The sequence below is a fragment of the Physeter macrocephalus genome, chromosome 2 (genome assembly GCF_002837175.3).
Source record: "Physeter macrocephalus isolate SW-GA chromosome 2, ASM283717v5, whole genome shotgun sequence".
Lineage (NCBI taxonomy): Eukaryota > Metazoa > Chordata > Mammalia > Artiodactyla > Physeteridae > Physeter > Physeter macrocephalus.
In genome coordinates this window covers 1,444,160-1,467,795 of record NC_041215.1, presented here as the reverse complement: position 1 = coordinate 1,467,795, position 23,636 = coordinate 1,444,160, and the positions used below count along the sequence as shown (strand labels likewise).

Below are 23,636 nucleotides of genomic sequence, written 5' to 3'. Positions count from 1 at the left end.
GGGTAAGCTGGGACGAAGTGAGAGAGTGGCATGGACATATACACACTACCAAATGTAAAACAGATAGCTAGTGCAAAGCATCCGCATAGCACAGGGAGATCAGCTGGGTGCTTTGTTACCACCTAAAGGGGTGGGATAGGGAGGGTGGGGGGGAGGGAGACGCAAGAGGGAAGAGATATGGGAACATATGTATATGTATAACTGATTCACTTTGTTGTAAAGCAGAAACTAACATACCATTGTAAAGCAATTATACTCCAATAAAGATGTTAAAAAAAAAGGGGGGAAATATTAAAAAAAAAAAAAAAAAACTCCTGCACTAGAGCAGGGATTATAGAAATGGGGGCAGGGGGAGGAGCACTAAAACATGCTATAGCCAAATAGAGCCAAAACCCTAGTAGCATGAAATTCCTCAAACACTCCAGGCCCCAGTCAGGGAGCCATTAAAACTGCTTGGGTAATAATCAACTAGTGATTGCATCTAGCTCAAGAGAGGAGTTAGGGAACTGAGAGAAGGAGGGGAAACTGTTATTTGAACCTGACCAGCATCCATTCTCTCTGATGAACAGAACCCCCCTTGCCCATTCTCAGTGAGAATGATTTGGGTAGAACCATCTCCCTCTGGCTCCAGAGTTTTTCATACTGTAAATTCATTTGAGTTCCTGGATCCAGCTATGCCTGAAGCAATCTATTCCTAAACCTTTCAGTTACACCAGATTGCTGTCACCTGAAACCAAGAGAGAGAACCAGCTACACTTGGAGACAAAGACACACTTTGCAGTAAGGCTGAAGGACCCTCACTGCCTTAACAGGGACATTGTGATGCCAAAAGTGTCCCTCATATAGACTCAGAGAATTTAGACCAAGTCATGGATCAACCAGGTCCAAGTCCCTCATTTTGCAGATAATGAAACTAAGGCCCTGGGGAAAATACGCTTGTCCAAGATCGCCTAGCTAGCTAGCTAGCAATAATGCTAAGTTGAAACACCAGCTGGCTCAGTATAAGCTAACTTCTTCCGCTTCGCCACTTTGCAAGCAGTGCCAGGGGACTCACTGGACAGCCAGCTGGTTTGTGGTAACAGAAGATCAGGGTGTCCTGAAGTGAGAAACCTGAAACACTGGGTTTAGATATGGTATACAAGGATTATAAATGGTACACAACTGAAATGTTATACTTTAATAAAAAGAAGTAAAACTCGCATATTGAATTGCTATTTCCACAGGTATTTAAATTGTCTTTTAAGAAAAAAAAATGTACTTCAGTTTAAATAACGAAGGTTCCTTAAAAGAAAATATATTTGGGTAAATAATAGTGCAAGTGATAGTCAAGTACAACAAAAACTGTAAAAGTGGGACAAGAATGATGAAGTCTTGGAAACCCCCAAGAGAGCTAAGGCTTGGAAAGAAATGTGGAGGTGATGTTGCTCTCAAGCAGCCTCATTCGCTTATGCCAGCTCTCCACACGTCCACTTCCATCTGGAATTTAGATGTGTGGTGGGTGACTCATTCTGCGTAACTGCATTTCCTGTCCTGGATATTTTTTTTAAAATGATTTGCTCCTCATAATTAGATGCCACCCATATTGTTCTTCCTTTTCCACTGTGCTGGGGAGTGAAGGCGCCAACTGCTCAGACTGCACTGTGGTCCCAGCGCCCTGCTCCACACACGGGGATTCCATTATTCACCGTTTTCATCATAAATCTAGACTTAGTTACCAATTGTTTTGATTTAGTCACAAGAAATGTAGGTATTAGGGGTTGTCTGGCCTAAGTTTTTTGAGGGGGGGGAGGGCAAGGGGGAGAGTGAAAGAAAAAAAAAATCCTCAGAATTCAGTCATATAAAATGTGCACTCCAGTAACAGTTAGTGCTGTGTGGTGTGTCATTACCTGCCACCCCAAAAGGCCGCCTCAGTCCCTGCGTGCATTTCTTTGTGTTCGTATCCTTAAGATCCATCTTCCCAACTCGGACTATTTGACAAATCAAGTAAATTTTATCCCTGTTGAGGTCTTTGTTTCCAAGATCCTGTAAGGCAGGAAACGAATAGTTACACATCATGTGTCTAATGAACAAAAAGTACAAAAGCAAACTCAGTAATAGTAAATTCTGGGGGTGGGGGGAGGTTGGTGCTTAGCACTTAGCATACATGGACCAATCATACAATTAGTCCTGGGAAAGGTGGAAAACAAAGCTATCACCCTTGTTTCACACATAAGAAAGGTGAGTTTTGGAAAGGAAACTGGGTGCCAGGGCTCTGGTGTTCAATCCTGATTCTTCCACCTCAAACTGATGGGACGAGAAGGATAGAGGTACAGTATCAGTTGTATAGGTAGCCATCCCTATATGCCAGCTGATGTATCCAAAAATAGCATTTGCTGCAAATGACTCCATCCACCTGGTCATTGCTCAGCACCTCTGAGGGAGAAGGCAAAAGGAAGAAGGAAAAGTCCTAACAATCACCGTTTACCGAGCACCCAATGCATGTATATCACTCGGGGTCGGGTTGTTGTGACACCAAACCACCCCAATATCCGAGAGCTTCTAACACAACAGGGTTTATTTCCAGCTCAGGCTACCGGTCCAGTGCAGATGGGCAGGGGCTCCACTCACTCACTCTGGGCCCCTGGCTGATGGAGGATCTATCCTGTCACAATAGGTGCATTCACCGTCCCCAGAGCAGGGGAAGGTAATGGGGCAAATCACTCACTGGCTCTTAAAGCTCCCACCCAGAAAAGAGGCATATCACTTCCGCTTCCATTTCAGTGGCCAAAGCAAGGGCCGCGGCCACACCTAACTGCAAGGGGGACAGGGAATTACACTCGACTGTGGGCTCAGGAGGAGGAACGCTGAAACCGTGAACTACGCTGATGTCTCAAGCCCTGTGCTCAGTGTTGCACACATCATCGTCTTATCTGATCTTTCACAACACTCCAAAGTCCCATCACTGATACTATTACTGCAGCCCCATTTGACATATGGGGAAACTGAGACACCAAGAAGATAAGGGTCTTCCCCGAGGACATGACCTCAGTCCTTGCAGACACTGTCCGGTCACTCTGACCCCAAAGTCCATTAACCTAACCACCATAATACATTTCCTTCACCATCCAAAAGGCACACAGGAGGGGAAACCACCTGGACTACCTCAACATTCAAGTGCCCTGCTCAAATTGAAAAGCTTCAGTGTTCCCGGCACCCCCTTCCAGCTGAGATCAGCTGGAGAAGGAATGTAAAGGCATGTTGTTGGCATCAGAGCAGAGATCCCTGGGCCTGGCCTCACTAGAGAATAGTCACTTCTCCTCTGAGTTAATCCTCACGCAGGCATAAGTACAGGGAGCAGCCTGTCAGCTGACATCAGAGCCGGGGCCTGGGTAAAGCAGCCATCCCCAGCCTCTCACTGTGGCTGGTGTGGGAAGAAGAGGGAGGGGTGTGCAGAGTCTCTGGGAACAAGACATGGACTCAAAGTGGTCCACACCTTCCTGCTTGGGGGTTCATGTGTCAACATGGACAGGCTATGCTGCCTAGTTGCCTGATCACACACTAGTCTAGATGTTGCTGTGAGGTATTTTGTAGGTCTGATTAGCCTCTACAATCAGTTAACTTTAAGTAAAGGACACACCTTCCATAATGTAGGTGGGCCTCATCCAATCAGTTGAAGGTCTTAAGAACAGAATGCGAGGTTTCCCAGCGAAGAGGAATACTGCCTCAAGACTATAGAAATCCTCCCTGAGTTTCCAGCCTGCCGTCCAGCCCTACAGATTTCAAACCTGTCAGCCCGCACAATCACATGAGCCAAATCCTCACAACAAATCTACCTATTTACGTATCTTCCTGGTTCAACTTCCCTGGAGAAGCTTCACTGATACAAGGGCTGTCCTTTCAAAGCTGGAGGAATGGACAGCTGCTTCTCCACTCTCCCAGGTCTCCCCACTGGGCAGTGAGAGAGGGAAGGTAGGGGAGAGGTGGCTTTCTGACCGAGGAAGCCCCTCCACTCATTTGCATTTCCCGCCTTGCCCAGCAGGCAGCTGAGTTTGAGATTCCAATTATCTCACATCCAGATGGTGGGACAGCCTCTTCTCTGGCCTGCCTGACTCCTTCCTCCAGCCCACCCTGAATCCCCCTGAAACTCATCTTTATGAGCCACGTTCATCATTTCATTTCTCTCCTGGCAACAATGTTAATAGCTCGCTATTTGCTACCCTGTTAGTGCTAGTTTTCCCCAGCTGACATGAAATGTCCTAGACAAAATATATTTCCAGCTGTCCTATCCCACTGATTCCCCACTATTCTCCGCATGCAAGTACTCTATTTTTGTCATAAAGATTTCTTTATTGTTCCACAAACACACAATGTTCACTTTCGACTCTAGATCTTTCTTCCTAAGCCCCCCATCTGTACCTCCGCCTCTAAAGTTTACCCCTTATTCCTCTATATATCCAAATCCTTTCCATCCTTAACAGCTCAAGTCCTGCTTCCCTCACAATGACCTCCATCCCTAATTACTTCTCTCCTCCCATTAGGATTTTTTATATTTTTGAAATATCTATATTGGTATCTTTCAGAGGCATTCCAGAGACACAGAAGCCCTGCCACCTGACAGCTTCCTTCCTAAATGTTATGGGATGAATTATGTCTCCCCCAAACTCATATGTTGACCCCTTCATGTCTCAGAATGTGAATGTATTTGGAGACAGGGCATTTAAAGAGGTGATGAAGCTAAAATGAGGTCATTAGGGTAAGCTCTAATCCAGTATGACTCGTGTCCTGATAAGAAGAGGCATTTAGGACACAGACACGCAGAAGGACGGTCACATGAACACACAAGGAGAAGGTGGCCATCTGCAAGCCAAGGAGAGAGGCCTCAGAAGAAACCAAAACTGCCAACACCTTGATCTTGGACTTCCAGCTACCGGAACTGTGAGAAAATAAATTTCTATTGTTTAAGCCACCCCGTCTATGGTACTTTGTAATGACAGCCCTAGCAAATTAATACACTAGATAACCATTTTTTTTTTTTTTTTTTTTTTTTGCGGTACGCGGGCCTCTCACCGCTGTGGCCTCTCCCGCTGTGGAGCACAGGCTCCGGACGCGCAGGCTCAGCGGTCATGGCTCACGGGCCCAGCCGCTCCATGGCACGTGGGATCTTCCCAGACCGGGGCACGAACCCATGTCCCCTGCATCGGCAGGCAGACTCTCAACCACTGCACCACCAGGGAAGCCCTAGATAACCATTTAAGATTCCTAGGTAAGTCCTTTTTCCATTCCTCTTCTCTGAAAAAATTTCACTTGCTCAAAAGAAGACACCAGATCTTTAAGAGCTTCCTCATCAGAGACCCTTGGTACTAGAGAAGCTTATTGCTATGAGAGCAAGTAAAAATGCTTGAACATAGGTCATTCTCTGCAGAGTGTATAAACAGGCAATCTCAGAACTAGGCTTCAGTCTGTGGTGTCTCCCAATCATTCTCACTTGGGCCTCACAAAACTCAGACGTTTGGGGAAGCTGAGACACGAAACTTAAATGAAATTTAAAACACGTGTTACCTGATTTAGTAATTCATTAGTGTTCCTTTTACTGTTCAGTCTTGTCCCCCATGTGTTAGCAGCAACCCCCAAACCAGGCAAAGTCTTAGGAAACCTCGCGGTATACGCGCTTTCCTCTTACAGGGCCACGGAGGGTGAATGCTCATAAAGCAGACAGAAGGGAAATCCACCATCAGCCCAACCCACGTGCCAGCTCCTTGGGCTCTGCCTCCAAAGAGGAAACTAGGAAGAGCTGACATCCAGAGACAAGAGAAATGAGGCCAGCAAGGCATGTGCCTGCCAAGTCGTATCTCATATCTAACTTAAACATCACCTCAATGCCCAATTGAAAGTAATTCCCAGTCAAACGCCATCACATCACCCTGTTTTAATTATCTGCATTGCATGGATTGCCTTCTGAGATCTCTCTTGTTTATTTATTCACTTAATTATTTTCTGAATTCCCCCCATCACACCCTGAGGGCAGGAGCCTATCAGCTTACTCACTGCTGTATCCCCAGATACAGCACAGAGCTTACACACAGTAGGTGCTCATTGGGTAGCTCTTGAATCAATAAAAGAAGCTAGAGCACCATGACGTTCCTTGTCCTGAAATGAAGATTCCCATCATTTCAAGAGAAGGAAGTGTCAACCCATTAAGCCAGTCAACCAAGGCTCTCAAGTTCATTTGCTGTGTGAAGAAGAGGTGGTGGCACAGTCAGAATTCCACAAAGGCAGGATCACATTCTCATTATTATTGAGCGACACAAATTTACTGATGACCTTTTCTGCACGTTTACATCATGAATTGGTTCTCTGCAAAATGAACCACTGATTGATTCCCTGTCCCTCTCCCTCTTGTGAAATATCTGTCTCTTGGTTTAATCAGAAAGCCCCGTGGGACTCTCCTATTTATCAAGAAAATAAATAGGCTCCTCCTTCTAACTAATAATAGACAAACGGCATTGAGGCACATTTATATATGCCAAGAAAACTTTGTCTAAGCAATTAGGATCTATGATCTTATTCCATGCCTCTAGCCCATTTTTCAGGAAATAACAAACAAAATAAATCAGCTGCACTCCAATCTAATTGTAACATAACATAAGACATAGAACTTAATGGCCTGTAACTGGAAAATTATAGTGGAGCAAGGTAGGTTAATCCAGCATGTCGGTCACTCTGTAAATGCCCAAACCCCTCCCTCACTCCTCCTCTGTAATCTCCCTTGCTAACACAGGTGACACACTGAAAAATCTCATAAATGCTCTTCTCCCCAGAGACGCTTGCAGAAAACACCAATATCCTCAGATATCTTAAGATCATACTCTGAACACAACTCGGTGAAAACAGAAAAGAGGCATTTCTGCTGGAAATGATAACTCTTATCTCCTTCTTTCCACTGTTTCTCCTTTCTAGAACTAAAAAGCCAGCTCACTCTCAGAAATAAATCATCCAAATAGCAGTTGATTTCAACATTTCTCTGTTATGTCTTGCCTGGTGAGTACTGGTATTTAGAAGGATGATCCCAGGGAATCGTAAGATCTTTAGTCATCTGTGACTTAATTATGTTCAGAATGTCTAATTTACCAAGGCAGTCAATGTTCTAGGAAGGCCTTTTTAAATCTGATGTATTTTGGAAAGGTTTTTAGACGGTCTGAACCAAAGTCAGGAACTCAAGTTAACCATGAATTAACCAGGAAATCAGAGTAGCTGCTGTACCTAGTTCACCTAGACATTATTGCTGGAAGAGGTTTGTGCTTGTTTACACAGTGCTCTGCATTGTGTACACATGAGTGAGAAAGATAGGGAGTGAGGAAGAGAGAGCAAGGAGGAGATCCATCTTCCCAATAGCTTCCTTTTACAAAAAGCCCAGAACACAGCTCTGCAACCAAGGCCACGCTCCCTCCTGACCACCGGACCAGCCCCATCTCCAAGATCATGCCCGTGAGTATGGGACGTGGTAAAAGAGGACAGTGCACACCTACCGTGAAGACCACCTTCAGGTTGTTGAGCATCTCAATCTCCTTTGGGAAGCCCCTGCTGCCCCATCGCACCAGGTAGTTCTCACTGTGGGAAGAGGGATGGCAACCCATTACTGCTAGGGGTCTCAATATTCATAAGGTAAAAATATTCACCGAGCCTCTGCTATGCGCCCAACACCACGCTGGCAACGGGGGACATGGGAGTGTCTGAGACAGGCTCTCCCTGTCTGTCCCTCCCTCCAGGAGATCACAGTCCCGTCAGGGAGACAGACGTTAGACAAGCAGGGGTAAGGAATTCCTAACACTTGGTATTCACAACCTCTTTCCCCCCCTCATCTAGTAAGCAAATTCTAACCCAGCTATCTAATATTTTTGAAGAGCAGCAGCATTCTCTGTAGAGGTGATAAAGAGTGGCAGAAGTGAGAGGGAAAGGATTTTTGTATGTTTTGCTGGGCATTAAGAATGTATTTGTCCTTCCCACCCTATTCCCCTTTCAAGATTGAGTAAAGATTTGAATTATTTTAAATTATCCATTAGATGTCAGACCGTTTCCTTGAAGGAATGTCACACCGTGATGGACCACAGAGGGCCTTAGCCATTATCTGAGATACACTTAAGTAATGATTTAAATGCAGTCGTGGCAACTATTTATATGCAATCATGCTACAAAGAAAAAGTTCAGGATGTTGTGAGAATGTATATCAGAAGAACCATGCCTAGCCTGGGTGGTTAGGGAAGTCTTTGCTGAGGATGTGACATGTAAATAAAGTTGGTCAGGAAAAAGAGAGTGGGAAACGGAAATGTTTCAGGCAAAGCAAACATGCGTGCAAAGGCCCTGAGACAGGACGGAGCTCGATGCACCTAAAAAACAGATCCAAGGGGAAAATGCTAAGAGAAAAATTAGAAAGATAGGCCAGCCCATGTAGGCTTTATAGGCCATTCAAGGATTTTGACTTGATCCTGATAGTAATGAGAACCCACTGACAGGTTTTATGAAGGGCAGTCACACATTTCTGACATCTGATCATTTATCGATACACATCTTCTAGCAATCATACACACAACCCTGGGTGGTTCATACTAGTCAGTCTAGCTGCATCGGCAAGATCAGGAAATCTAGCACTTCTTTAACTTAGGAGAAGCTTGGTATAGTTTGCTGAGTTGAGTCATTCAGTTTTCCATGCCATCCAGGAGCATATAGTTGGTTCTAAATAAATGCCTGTTATCTTGAATCAGGACACAAACAAAATAAAACTCAAAAACCAAGTCAGCCCAAAAAAGGCATAATAAGAGAATTCAGCAAAGTTAAAGGGAATTGCCTTCTTTTTAGAGGTTTGTTCTCTCTGATGCCTTGTTCTTTTCTCTCCACTCACCCCTAGAAGACTATTAAGAGCAGTCTGACCAAGGTTCAAGGGGGAAATAGAACTTACAACAAAAAGAAAACAGTCCCAGATTAACCAATGGCTAAAATTTAATCAAGTTAAATGTACGTTTTTTTTTTTTTTTTAGTAAGATCTAAAATTTTTAGTGGAATTTTCAGCAAAATAACCAAGAAGCCTCCAAGGCTCCATCCCCCCAAAAATTTGTTTTAATTATTTTCCATTGGTTATTTCTGGACTGTCATAGTGAAATACCTGGGTATTTCCCAGGACCTTTAATCACATTTAGCATGTCCAGTAGAGAACTAGCCTGCTAGGTCTAAACACTAGGCACCAGCAATTTTCTTCTAGGGGAAAGAGAATCATAAATCAGAAAAGCAATTTAGAGGGCTGAGCTGGCCCCATTCATCTTTGCCCAGGAAGACCTGGGTGGTAAATCTGAAGGCCTACCTGGCACCAAGACAGGTAAGACCTCTTCCACATGACACCCTCCTCAGGGGAAGAGGGAGAACCATTCCAACTCTTTCTTGAGCTCCTTTTGGAAATTAGCCTTGCCACTGAGCTGATGCCTGAACTGCTTCTTTTTTGTACTACCAAAATTTACCTTAAGTTTCCCAAACCAAATCTCTGCAGGCATCCATTGGAATCGGACCATCGTTCATCCCAATATTGAAAGGTTGGTCCCAGCCAAATTCCCCCCAGCTCACATCTGGGCCACAATGAGGATGCCCTAACTTGCCTATGGCTCACTGTATGCACACCCTGGCTAGGGAAGGCAGGAATGGAGAAATTTGGTTTCTTAGGGAAAGAACAGCTACCCAGAGTCAGATCGACTTGGGGAGTGCTTCCAAGTTCCCCTGCCCCTTTCCTGTATCATGGCTCTTCTCTTCTTTCTTTGCTTCCTACTCTTTTTTTCTTTATTCTTTGGGCGGGGGAGGGGGCAGGGTTCTGCCCCTTTGTCCCCCTCCTCCTCAGCCCTCACTCTCCCGAGGGCTTCCCTGTGTCTCTGGCACTCTCAGAGGCATCACTCAGGCGTGCCCCATCAAGTGCATCATTCGTTGTGGTGCATTGGGGAACAGAGCTGCCACCTCACTGATCCACTGCCTCCCTCCACAGAGCTGGTTCAGGCCATCCATCACTTAGATGAACCAGCAGGCCAGGCACCCTTGTCAATTCAGCCATGAGGAATCCTTGTGTTTTCTGAGAGGCAGGAGTGCTTGCGGGATCTTTGTCACAGGTGCCTTGGGAGCAGCTGACAGGGCACAGCAAGGGGCCTATGACACACAGACCATCTCAAAGTGGGTTCTAAGGGAGCAGGAACACTTGTTCACAGTGTCTGCTGAGGTCTGGCCAGATGAGCTGGGCTGATTCTTTAAATTAGGGATTTAAGTGTGCTATAAAGAATAGCTTTCCACTGTAACAGCGCTAAGACCCTGGTGAGAACCACTGAGGATATTTGATACAACTCTTTCCTTGGTGACAGACTAAACTGCAAACTAGCTTATCTTTGGAGTCAGATGGACTTGGGTAGACAGCTCAGCTCTGCAACTTATAAATATATGTGCCTTTGAGCCAGTCACTTGACCTCTCTGAGCCTCATTTTCTCCCCCAAATCACATGGAGTAATGACGATTATGTGAGATCATATACAGACCTCAGTTCCATCTTCTTAGATGGATAGCCCCTCTCTCTATGTTTAATAAATGTCTCCAAGAGAGCCATTATTTTCTAAAGTGAATTTTATAATTCAGTAGGAACTATATGTTATCTCCTCTAATCATCAACACAACCAAGGTCAGAAGGTGTCATTTTCTCCATAGAAGCAGAAGGACCATGCTCCAGCCCCACTGTACTGCGTTAACTGGGATCTCAAATACAGGACCACGTGTCGGCTCAGAACCCCACTGGAGGGGACAGGCAGTGGTCACCTGGGAGGAAGGATGGACTGAGCCACAAGCAGAAGCCCGGGCTGGCAGTGGGGGCCAGAAGTACATCAAAGTCTTTCCTCTGGAGACTCCCAAACGTGTTTTCCCTTCTTCGAGCTGAGGTACCTGGAAGTTCCCTTACTTTTTCCATTTCCAAGAACAAGTAATTAAGGTAGTAACAATGATAACCACTGCCACTTGGAGCACCATGTGCCAGGCCCTGTGCTTCCTGTGCTTTTTCTGATTAAAGTCTAACTAAAAGAAATGACTCCGTGAGGTTGACACTTACATTTTGCAAATGGGAAACTCAGGCTTAAGAAAGATTAACAACATGCCCAAGGTTAAGAAAGAGTAAATGGTGGGGGCACGATGTGAACCCACGCAGATTCCAGAGCCCACACTCTTAGCCTGCTACTGCCATTGAGGACAGGGCGTTTTCACCATTCAATTCTTAACTCTCCTTTTAAAATAGGTATTTTTATTCTATTCAGTGCTACGTGTCTGAATCTTGTTATTTCTGGTTGTTTTCCAGTAATCAAAGAACTGTTTACAAAACCCTATGGTGTAACCATAACCCTACTCTGGGAAAAAAAAAGTGATGAAAGTAACATTTCCACCTGATCCCCACACTCTAAAAGAAGAAGTTATTTCCACATTCTCAGCTAGACTGTTTCTCTACTGGGTGGGAATTTCTCCACAAGTGATAGTGGAAGGAAAAGGCACTCTGAGCTCGGCTAACTCCAACCTCCCAAATACAGAGAAGTCAGGCAATGTTGAACACTTACCTTATGACCATTTGCTTGTTGGGGTCATAGAGGGACATGAAGAGCTCAGCATCTTCCCCAATTCTGCACACAAAGTTTCTCACAAAGACATAGAGGCTGTGGGTAGGGGATGAGGAGATCCGGGAATACATTCCATAATCAGGCTGATCTTTTGACTGAGAGGTGGAAGGAAAAGGGAGGAAAATGGAGAAAATTAGCCCAGCACCACTTAGGACAACAGAAAGATGGCCCTGAATATTAAGAATCATGTAAGTTTCAAGCCTAAAGATTTCAGCATTATATCTAGGCCTTCTACCAAAAGTTCCTGTTGTCTGATCCAAGTCACTTTGACTCTCTTGGCCTTGATCTTGGGAAATACCACAAATGACCAAGACTTCCACATAAAGTTTAGTGTCATAAAAAGCACAAACTATAAGAGAAAAAAAATGCTTAAACAGACTTTATCAAAACTAAAAATTTTGCTTTTTGAAAGACACATTTAAGAAAATGAAAGGCCAGGTACACACCGGGAGAAAATTTATTTGCAAAACATGTATCTGATAAAGAATTTGTACCCAGAATATACAAAGAATTCTTACAACTCAATGACAAGAAAATCAACCCAATGAAAATGGGAAAGGTATGTGAACAAACACTTCACAAAAAAAGATACAAATGGTAAAGGCCAGTAAGCACATGAAGAGATGCTCAAAATCGCTAGTCATTCAGGGACATTCAAAACAACAGTGAGATACCACTACACAACCACTAGAATGGCTAAAGTTAAAAGACTGACAATATCAAGTGCTAACAAGAATGTAGAGGAACTGGCGCTCCCATAGATTGCTGACGGGAATGCAAAATTGTACAGGCCTTTGGGAAATAGTACGTTGGTACCTGAAAAAGTTAAATATGTACTAATCATATGCTCCAACGATTATTATCCAGAAAGAATAAAATCATATGCCCACACAAAGATTTATATGAAAATGTTCATAGTGTTATTAGTTATAATAGCCCTGAATTAGAAACAACCCACATATTCAACAACTGATCAATGATATACACCATTGGCAACTGGTCAATGGTATAGCAACTCAGCAATGAAAAGGAAAAAACATTAATACATACAACACGAACTTCAAAAACAGCAGGCAAAGTAAAAGAAGTCAAACACAAAAACCATATGGGACTTCCCTGGTGGCACAGGCAGTTAAGAATCTGCCTGCCAATGCAGGGGATGCAGGTTCAAGCCCTGGTCCGGGAATAACCCACATGCCACAGAGCAACTAAGCCCGTGCGCCACAACTACTGAGCCCACGTGCCACAACTACTGAAGCCCACGCACCTAGAGCCCGTGCTCCACAACAAGAGAAGCCACCGCAGTGAGAAGCCCACGCACCACATCAAAGAATAGCCCCCGCTCACCAGAAACAGAGAAAGCCCACATGCAGCAACGAAGACCCAACACAGCCAAAAATAAAATATATATATATAATAAATAAATAAATTTATAAAAAAAGACATATGATTCCATTTATATTAAATTCTAGAAAAGACAAAATATAGTCACATATATAGGGGTTGCCTGGGGCTTGGGACTGGGGAAGGGGGTTGACTGCAAAGGAACTCAAAGAAACTTTTAGGATCATGGAGCTATTCTATACCTTGATTGCAGTAGAGTCTGCCCAACACTATGTATTAATAAGATCCATTAGACTATAATTTTAAATGAATTAATTTTATTATATCTCAGTAGAGCTAAAAATAAAGTTGCTTTCCAACAATACACAGTGGATAAGATACTTTTTAAAAATATAAATCAGATTATGTTAACCTTGTAAAGATTATGTTTCCTTGGACTCTTTTATTGGCTTCTTACCACAGCTGGAATAATATTTTAGCTCTTTCCCATGACCCTTAGGTCCTATGAGAACTGGCTCCTGCCACCTACCTCTCCAAAGCATTGCCTTCACTCTTCCACTGTTCATTATGGCCCATCCATACTGACCTTTCTACTCCTTGAACATTCAGAACTCAGTCCTACCTCAGGGCCTTTGCACTTGCTGATCCCCCTGCATTGAACATCTTGTCCCCAGATCTTCCCAGGCCTGCTGCCTTCACATTATACAAGTGTCATCTCAGATGTCCCTCCTGGGAGAGGCCTTTCCTGATGGTACCTTTTAAAATAGCTCCTGATTCACTCTGATTCACATAACCCTAATTGATTGCCTTTTAGAAACTTATCGACATCTGGAATTATTTACTTATTTACTTTTTTAACATTTCTTCTTCTTTCCTCTCTGGAATATAAAACCTCCATGAGAACAGGAAACTTGCCTGGCATTAAACCACCTGGGGGTTGGTTGTGGAATGAATCAAGATCCAAGTACAAAAACACAATAAAATGCATGTGGTTACTGATCATCTCAGGTCATAGGACAGATGTCCTTTTGAATAATATACAGTCTGGTTAATTAGCATATTATTTTAAGCTTATGACGTGCTAAAGCCTGCTTCGCTTGGCCAAGCCTAGTTCACAACGCTCACCATCTCTTCCTTGATACGCTCTGTGATTTTATCAGTCGCTTCTTCGTGAGCATGGAACAAGCTGATGACGCTGGTATTATCAGGGTCCAAGATGTTTCCATCTTCATCTCTGACAATCAGATCAAGCTCAAGGATTCTGAAAAGCAAAAATGTGAGATGATAAATCAAGGGAGGCTGAAGCCTGTAGAACGCTGGTGAGAAGTTTCTACCAGAAAGTTCACCTGATTTCTGAGGATCATAGGCTCCCACAGCACAGCTCTATACAGACAGCCTTGCACACAGCTGGGAGTCACACTGATATAGCTCAGCCTTTCTGGGAGGTACTGTGGTAGTGTGTATTAAGAAAAATTTCATGTGTATTTCCTGTGATACTGAACTTAGAAAAAACAACCACACTTGAACAAGGATGTGTGTTGCATCAGCAAAGTGTTGAAAAAAACTAAAATGTCAGTCAAAGGGGGAACGGGTAAATAAACTGTCATCTGTAATGGAAATCTATGTAGTCGGGTTTTAAAAATATGATATAGTTTTGATATGTTTAATGATATGTATTAGTGAAAAAAAATCAAGCATGGAAAGATGCATACAGTGTGTTTTAAGTAAAAAACGAGCAAACAAAGAAACCAAGGCAGGTATGTTACCTGGGTGCATGTACAGAGAGAAAGGTATGGACAAAATACACCAAACTACCAACATGCATGCCTGTGAGGAGACGTAGGGTACTGGGACTAGGAGGGGTGGAGGGGTCAAGGGAGAATTTTGCCTTATCTCTATTTGTTTAATATTTATATAATATAACATAATATAGTATGATATATAATACATATGCAGAGAAGGTATTCATGTACCGCTTATTCAATGATACCTTGAAAATAGTTGTTGGGGGAGAAATCTCAGATACATCCATTGTTACCCACAGTTTGCTCTTTAGCTCTGTGACTTCCAGGTCACAAGATTTTCCCTGTTTGGTATTGATTTGTTTAAACTGCATCTGCCATTCTGATTGGCATCAATGATACTAGTAACAGTAAAATACTCACACAGCACTTGCGATAAGCTGTACCTTAAATTCTTCACACATATTAAGGCATCTAATTCTTGTAACAACGCTGTGAGGGAAGTACTATTAATACCTGCATTTTACAGATGAAGAAAAGACTGAGGATAATTTACTCCAGGTCACATAGCTAATAAAAAGTAATAAGGCATCCTAGTCTGCACCCTTAACCTTTATGGTATACTTTCAAGATAGGAGGCTCTTAGAGGCAGCACTGGGTTTGCGGACAGGGGTTATGTTTGCACAGGTCCTAACCTGAAACTGCTTTTGCATCTGATGTTGACATGGAGGACCTCAGTTGTCCATACAAAGAGGGGAGGGGGCGGTGGGCTGATGGAGACTCTGAGAGGAACAACGGTGGTCCTGCTTAGGCACCACTACCACCAAGCACCAGACAGGGCCAGGGAAGCAAGGACAGATGAAGGAGACAACGTTTTCATCTCTTATTTGACAACTGGCTTGAGAGGCACATCTCTCATGTCATCCAAATGCAAACAGAAGGGAGCCAAAGTTCACCCATTTGTCCACATTCATTAGGAAATTAACTTCCAACTAGATATGACTCATAATGTTGCACAGCCATGCTGCTGAATGAGCAACGCTAAGGGGGAATAAAGGTATTCAACTAATGCTGAGCAGAGGCTCTCACGACCTGGGAAAAGACGGAGCGTAGCCAATATGTAATTTAATGCCGAGATCTCTCTAGCTCCTTTCTCTTTGAAATGTATCAAAGTGGATTCGGTTCTAAAATGTATGAATAAAACATTCTCCCGGGTCCAGCTGTCTTGGGATTTGAAGGAATCATTTGAGGATTCCTCACTCCTTGGATACCAAAGGGCTTGTCCATTACCAGTTTCATTTGAAACTTGGAAGCTTTAGTAGACAAGAGGCAGGATTGATGGGATTCCCATGACCCACGATCAGGAGAGGCTTCTTCCCAATAGGACAGCAAACCATTCATTTTGGAGAACTGAGCATTTTGACAGTTTCTCCTTAGAAGGTAGCCCCCCTGCTCTCTCTGTTCAAGAAAGTGATAAAATGAACCCAAGACGAGGGCAGGGGAGGAAGTCCTCACTGTATGCCTTTTTCAAAAAAATTAAAATTTTTAAGGTGAAGAAAACAGAAATGGCTTTTTCTGTGGCTCCCCATCGCTCTCTGGACAAATCCGAACTTTTCCGCCTGGCACTCAGGCCCTCGAGATTCCAGCCCCTGTCTACCTTCCTCTCCATATTCATGCTCATCTCTCAGCTCCTCTCAGCTTCTCTCTCTCTCTTTCTCTACATTTCTTCACCTAATAATTCCTGCCAGTCTTGTGTGATGCAGGGCAGGTGTCACCCCCTGCCCTGTCTCCTCCCACCCTCTTGTTCATGCTTCCTCCTCTCATGAAATGCATGACTTCTTACTCAACTGTCTGTTTACTTCTCTTTCTCTTACTAATCCTCATAGTCCTCAGGAGGGAGTAGAATGCAGTGGTTAAGTGTTTGAACTCTGGAGCTAAGCTACCTGGTTCAAATTCCAGTGCATCTTGGGCAAAATGACCTAATCAGCCTGTGAGCCTCCATTTCCTCATCTAAGAAATAGGAATGATAACAGTACCTGCCTCACAGAGTTGTTGCGAGACTTAACCGAGTTAATGCATGGAAAGTGCTTAAAACTGTACCTGGCAGACAGTAAGCACTCAGAAAGTTATTATTAGTTCTCTTTGCTTGCCTTTTGTTGTTGTTGCATAGAGAGGCTGTATTTTGTAAACGTCTGCGTCCTGAGGGCCTCTCGAGTGCTTGACAAAAGTTTGATGGCTGAAGGAAGGAATGGAATTTCTGGGGGAAGAAATAGGCTTATTCTGATCAGTCCTCCAAGACTCAAGAGTCCTGCTTCCCTGACTCTCACAGCCTGAGGTTGATGGTCCTCATGCTGTTCCTGACACTCTGACCTGAAATCTGGCCTTCTAGTTTTCAGGAAGCTGCCTATCCCATATCAGAGCTCTGAGCCCCCGACACACCAGGCCTATATTAATCTCTCACTTCCAGCTCAAGTCGTCAGGGAAGCGAGGCAAGAAACAAGGGGCCCCTTAGCTCAGGGCCTCGGTCTCCGAGGATGTCTCTCACTTCCCCAAAGGCAACTTACTGAAACTGAAAGCACAGTGCTGATCCAGGCGATGCTGTAGAGGGAGGCTGATTTAGGGAGGACTCTCCTTCTCCTTTCACCACCATTCACCTACTGCATGCAGATCCTATGCCCAGCGCATAGAAATGAATCTGCCTTAGAGGAGCTCCCAACACAGCATGGGAGACAGGCCAGTAAGGAGGTAATTACTGGTCAGGGTGCTAAGGGCCTGCAAGAGTGCCTAACCCAGCCAGGGGGGCGGGGGCGGAAATGAGGGAAGGCTTCCTAAGAGTGGTGACCATTTTTTCCATCCTTGGCCCGCATGAGGAAACATCTGAAGGTCACAGATGCCATTACTGCAAAGCAGCAAAACGCCCTCAATTCCCACGTCCCAGCTGTGACCATGCTCAGCTAAAGATATCACTGTACCAATGGCATCAACAGCTGCAGAGCAAACCCTTCCTGTCACTTTGGGATGATGAGCATGATAAGCAGATTTGGACTCGCCTGCCAGCTGCCAGCAGGGGAACCAGCAGAGGGACTGTGCTCCTGGGATGGGAAGCAGCCTTAAGTTGGACCCATTGGCTTTCCTCTTTGGATCATCTTCCTAGTGCGTGTGACAAAGGCAAGGAAGCCTGGCTGCTAGGAAAATTTCTTTTTTTATTCCCACTGAATAGGCTCTTTCCACTTCCCCCTCAGGCCCTATGTTCCAGGCTTCTGACCCACTTTGCAGTCTTCTGAACATGCTATGTTTTCTCATGCACTCCCAGCCTCCCTTTTTTTAAAAAACGTACTTAACACTTCTTTATCTTTCAAAATTTAGCTCTGGTCACCTCCTCCAGGAAGCCTTCCTTGACTTCCTTTCTCCAAATTGAATTAAGAATGCTCTTGCCTCCTAAGCCATCAAAGTTACCACAATACATATCAATAGTTTACTTGTAGCTCACTCTTAACTGGACTGTGGTCCCTTAGTGTACAGGAACTTTTATTTCTGTGGCCTCAAGAAACCTAGCAGGAAATCAGGCCAATCATAAGTGCTTAATACATGTTTGTTGTTGGGATGAATAAACAAATAAGTAGGATGTTTGGAGAGCATTCACATAATGAAGGGAGGAGGGCCTTTACAGTTCTCAAATGTTATCCAACTAGTATAATGGTGAGGCCCAGGGGCTCTAGAGCCAGATTGCCTGGTCTAAATTCTGGTTCTGCCATTTTCTAGCTATATGACTTTGGACCTGTTAGTTAACCTCTTTAAGAGCCTCAGCTTCTTCATCTGAAAAAATGAGGATACTAAAACTGCATGCCTCATAGAGTTGTTATAAGAATTAAATAAGAGGGGCTTCCCTGGTGGTGCAGTGGTTAAGAATCCACCTGCCAATGCAGGGGACACGGGTTCGAGCGCTGGTCCGGGAAGATCCCACATGCAGCGGAGCAACTAAGCCCGTGCACCACAACTACTGAGCCGGCGCTCTAGAGCCCGCGAGTCACAGCTACTGAGACCCGCGCGCCTGGAGCCTATGCTCCACAACAAGAGAAGCCACCGCAATGAGAAGCCTGCACACCCCAACAAACCACAACTAGAGAAAGCCACGCACAGCAACAAAGACCCAACACAGCCAAAAAATAAATAAAATTTTAAAATTAAAAAAAATAATAATAATTAAGTAAGACAATGGATGTGAAACACATAGCTAAAGACTGGTGCATAACAAGCTTGGATTAGGTGTTAGTGTTAGTTATAATGTTACTATCATTACTATTATTATTAGTGCATTGTCCTGCCTCAAAAAATTGTTTCACACTCTCCTTAACTTCACAGCATTCAAACTAACCAATTTCTGCTTCTTTCCCTTTGAGGAAATGCTTTTGTAACTGTGCATATGAGTTACCTGATGGCATGTGGCTTAGATTAATGTAGGATGGGGAAGGGACATTAAGTCTCACATTGGGATTTAAGAGAGAGCTTTGTAAATGCAGGAATAAAATGACAACTAAGCCGTAAGTGAACCAGCATGACTGTGCTCCCCAGCCCCTTGGAAGTAGGTTAAATGAGTGTCCTAAATCTCTAGCCCGCTAATAACCACTGTATAAGCAAGCCTCTCTCTGCTTGCATGTCCCTGGGTCCCACGAGGGTGATAGCAAAGGCACACAAGCACGGTCGTTGGTAACAGCCTTCTCCCAAATAGAAAGTGGCAAACTCGCATATAAAAATGAAACCTAGGGGCTTCCCTGGTGGCGCAGCGGTTGCGCGTCCGCCTGCCGATGCAGGGGAACCAGGTTCGCGCCCCGGTATGGGAGGATCCCACATGCCGCGGAGCGGCTGGGCCCGTGAGCCATGGCCGCTGAGCCTGCGCGTCCGGAGCCTGTCCTCCGCAACGGGAGAGGCCACAGCAGAGGGAGGCCCGCATACCACAAAAAAAAATAAATAAATAAAAATGAAACCTAGCTTCTCATAGGGAGAAAGGGAAGAAGTGGGGTGGGTGGGGAAAGAAAACATCTTTTTGGAGGAAAGAGACGTTACTTGTTGCCATAGTCAATTCTGGAAGTGACTTTCTGCTTCAGTTCCTTCAGCTCGTCCTTGGGCAAAGTTCCGGAGAGGAGCTGTGACCGCCAGTCCATCAGGTCGTACATCATGGACTGCACCTGGAGGAACCGCTCCTTCCTGCTGGTCTAGGAGCAAAAACAGGAAACAATCGCAGTCACCTGCACTGAAGGTCTTGGGCCTCCATCTGGCAAACTGGGCCAAAGTCAAGCATGCATGTTCAGGGGCCATGGCTCGAGTGCCTCTCCTGGCCCCTACCCAGCTGTGAAGGGATTGGGTGGTGGTCTGAGTCATTGACATGTTTCCTCCCCCAGGGCCACAGGGATTTCTCAAAAGCAAAAGTAATAATCCCAATCACTTCCTGGTTTAAAAAAAGAGGGGTTATCTCTGACTCTTATCCAAAAAGTTACATGTTGAATAGGAATGCCGTGAACATCTGCTGCAATGCAGGTCTCAGAGGCCAGGCCCTTTAAGGCTGAGAACCAGGGCCACTGCTCTGGTGCAAAAGGCCTGTTTCTAGGGCAGTGTTCCCCCAAGTGTAACATGCGTACAACCCAAGGGACATGAGATGGTTTTTGGTGGTACAAAGACACGTATTAGGGATCCATATGGTAATTCTCCTCTAGTCTCTTCCCATCCTTCTGTTTAAGGGCAAGAGAAAGTTGCAGTTTCATGGCAATATGACTTTAACCCCTCTCTCACATTTGTTAATTTCTTTTTTTAACAAAAAGAGAGAGAAGTTCTTTGGCTCAGAGCTTTTGACAGGTACTACTTGATGACATTGTTTTGTTTTCATGTATTTATTTGAATAACGTTCTAATTGTGCCAAGTGCTTTTGGCTGTGCATTTGGGAAGCACGTGTGAAGTGATAAAAGTATATATACCTATTGGGTCTTTGTCCCCAGTTTCTGGCACAGAGTTCCTAAAACGCTTGGAATTTCATAAGTGATAGATGCGTCTTTTCTTATTCACAACAAGCCCCTTTTGACCAGACCTGAGTCTGTGCTAATGAGATGAGTCCTAGAGAGCTTCAAGGATGGCAGCTGGCTGTCAGAGGAAACAACCATGTGGTTAGAGGGCTGGAACTTTCAGCTCCAACCCCCAACCTCCAGGGAGGTTAGAAGGGTTGGAACTTGATTCAATCACTCAATCATGCCTATGTTATGAAATGTGGATAAAAACTCTTGAACAACGAGGTTCAAGTAGCTTCCCAGAAGGTAAACATATTGATGTGCTGGGAGGGTGGCAAGCCTTCCCTGGGGAAGGCATGGAAACTCTGTGCCCATCGCTACCCCAGTACCTTCCTCTGTGTCTCTCTTCCATTGGCTGTTCCTGAGTTGTATCCTTTATAATAAAACTGTAAGAGCAGTACTTTCCTGAGTTTTGTGAGTTGTTCCAAGGACATACGGAACCTGAGGTGAGGTTGGAGGGGTGTTGTGGGAGTCCCCGAATTTGTACCAGGTTGGACAGAAGTGTGGAGAGCCTGGGACCTGGGACTTGCAACTGGCATCTGAAGAGAGGGCAGTCATGTAGAACTGAGCCCTTAAACTCTGGGGAGTCAGTGTTAGAACTGAATTGAATTGAATTTTAGGGCATCCAGTTGGTGTTGGAGAGTTGGAGAATTGTTGGAATGACACAGCATGCTGTAAAGTTCCTTATGTAAGTCATTTAAGTTTACTAAAACGGGAGACAACTTAGGTTTTAAGTAAATACTTCATGGGTGGTATGCAGATATGGTAAGAATCATGAAACTGGAGGTTTAAGGATCACTTTACTAGGGTAAAGGGCATGATGGACTTGCAATTCAAAGATTTCTCAAGGAAAATGCCAAGCTTCCACAGTGCCTGTGTATGTGATGTGTAAAAGGGGTGGTAGAAATAAATAATAAATCACTTTAGCCTCAAGTCTGCTGTTTGCCCCCTAAACTGTCCTAACAACCTTTGGGAAACTTACAGAATGGTAACTGAATATGCCCATTACCATATATTATGAAATATCCACATGGGAGTCAACATTTATGACCATAAAATGTGACTCTACAAACAGAACGTGTGCACCAGCAGGTGTACATGATGCTGTAACAAATATGCAGTAAGCCTTGGTTGACATTTTCACTCTCAGTTTAATGGTTTTCTTAGTTGCTCACTTTCATTAGGAGATTTAGAAACATCAAAGGAGGATTTTAAATTAGATTTACTTCAATACAGGGAAAACTCGTATAAAACACGCTCTTTGCTTTCCCAGGGTCAAAGCTCCCTCATAGATCTGAGGACAACAGTCATTAGTTAATTAATATATGAGAACAGTATTTCTCAACGTGTTATTGGCAGACCACCAAATCAAAATCTCTAAGTTTATTAAAATGCAGAGCCCCATTGAAGGAAGCTGTATTTTTAATAGCTCTCAAGGTGATTCTTAAGCATACTCAAGTTTGATAACTTTTTCAGTAGTTTAACAAAAACAGAAGGATCACACCAGATGCCCATTCACCATGGCTCTGTCACTAGCTCGCTGTATGGCTTTGAGAAAGTCACCTAACTTCTCTGGGCCTTGATAGCCTCATATTGTTTGCTATACTATGTCAAGGCTAAATTCCATATTTGAACCAAGCCAAAAACTGCAAGAAGCTTCCAGCCCAGGGAGCAGGGTTTTGAGTCTTACCACGTAGAGCTGTTTCCAGATGCTGCCCCATTCCCAAAGTGTCGTTGTCACTTCTTGTGCCAGAGGAATTTCTGCAGGAATAATGTTCTCAATATTTCTATTTAAGGTAGGAGAGAAAATGGTGTGAAATTGAGACCCAGGTGCTAACAGATAAAATGTTGGCAAATTTGCATTAAGCTGCAGCTGCTGAGAGGGGCCTTCCTGGCAGGAGACTAAACCGCCTCTAATATCTACACCAATTACATTATGCAGATGCAAGGGACTTCCTTTTTAATGTCCTCCTTCATTGGGTGGGCCCTCCAAGCTCATTATTCAGGAGTAATCTACTTTAATTCAGTTCAAAGGCAGCTGCCAGCGAAAAGTATGATTCTCCAAATTTACTAATACCCCCTCAGAATCAGATCTGAACACGAATCAATTTGCATTGGATCTCCCATCTAGTGAGGGAAAGGAGATAAATAAACACAGCACAAAGAAGATGGATCGGCTGAGCATCCTTCAGATCTGCCAAGTCAGGTTTTCAAAGTAGACAGGACACTGACATCCATGAGCCGCTAGAGGGTCAAGTGTGGGGAAGGATGGCAAATACCTTTTTTTCTCCACTGTCACTTCTTTGATGTGGATAAAGGATTTAGGAAAAATGCCCTGTTGGGGATAAGATAAGACAAGGTGAGATAGCATGACTTGTCCCTACAGAAGAAAACTGACCCCAGGTCTTCATGATTTTTCCAAAAGCTGCTAGCCGGTAAAAACCTCAAACTTTACAGGAATAAACCCAGTCCAAGAGAACAAGTGGTAGGTGCAAAATCTACTCTTTTAGGTCTGGTTCCTCTCCAGTTCTTCATCAGTTTTTCAGGATCCCACAGTAGCCCTAGATTCCAAAGGATGCGCCAACCCCATCGCAGACGCTCATCCTATCAGATGGGCAAGGCTGGAGTGCCTGAAAGACTCACTCTAAGGGAGAATACCGTTCTGCCTCTCCCCTCTCCTGCCCAGGACAGCAGCCACCCTTCACAGTCAGGAAAGGTCAGGTCCTGAGGCAACAGTGTCCCTGGTTGCATATGGGTTGCTTTGATTTGACATCTCTTTCTCTCTGGATTATTTTATTGTTCATGATGGAGGAAGGAAGAAGCATCTATTACTTCCTTGCTCT

General features: G+C 44.2%; 1 protein-coding gene across 1 annotated transcript in view; it reads right to left on the bottom strand.

Moving 5' to 3' along the window:
• Nucleotides 1-23,636, bottom strand: part of DOCK2 (dedicator of cytokinesis 2) — a 432,741-nt gene that overhangs the window by 378,055 nt on the left and 31,050 nt on the right. Inside the window, exons 4-10 of the mRNA XM_028497312.1 lie at nucleotides 23,073-23,128; nucleotides 22,484-22,580; nucleotides 19,802-19,950; nucleotides 14,121-14,256; nucleotides 11,592-11,746; nucleotides 7,506-7,587; nucleotides 1,887-2,022 (exon numbers count right to left, since the gene is read on the bottom strand). Of these exons, the coding sequence (XP_028353113.1) occupies nucleotides 1,887-2,022; nucleotides 7,506-7,587; nucleotides 11,592-11,746; nucleotides 14,121-14,256; nucleotides 19,802-19,950; nucleotides 22,484-22,580; nucleotides 23,073-23,128 (811 nt within the window). The remainder of the gene's footprint in view (nucleotides 1-1,886; nucleotides 2,023-7,505; nucleotides 7,588-11,591; nucleotides 11,747-14,120; nucleotides 14,257-19,801; nucleotides 19,951-22,483; nucleotides 22,581-23,072; nucleotides 23,129-23,636) is intronic.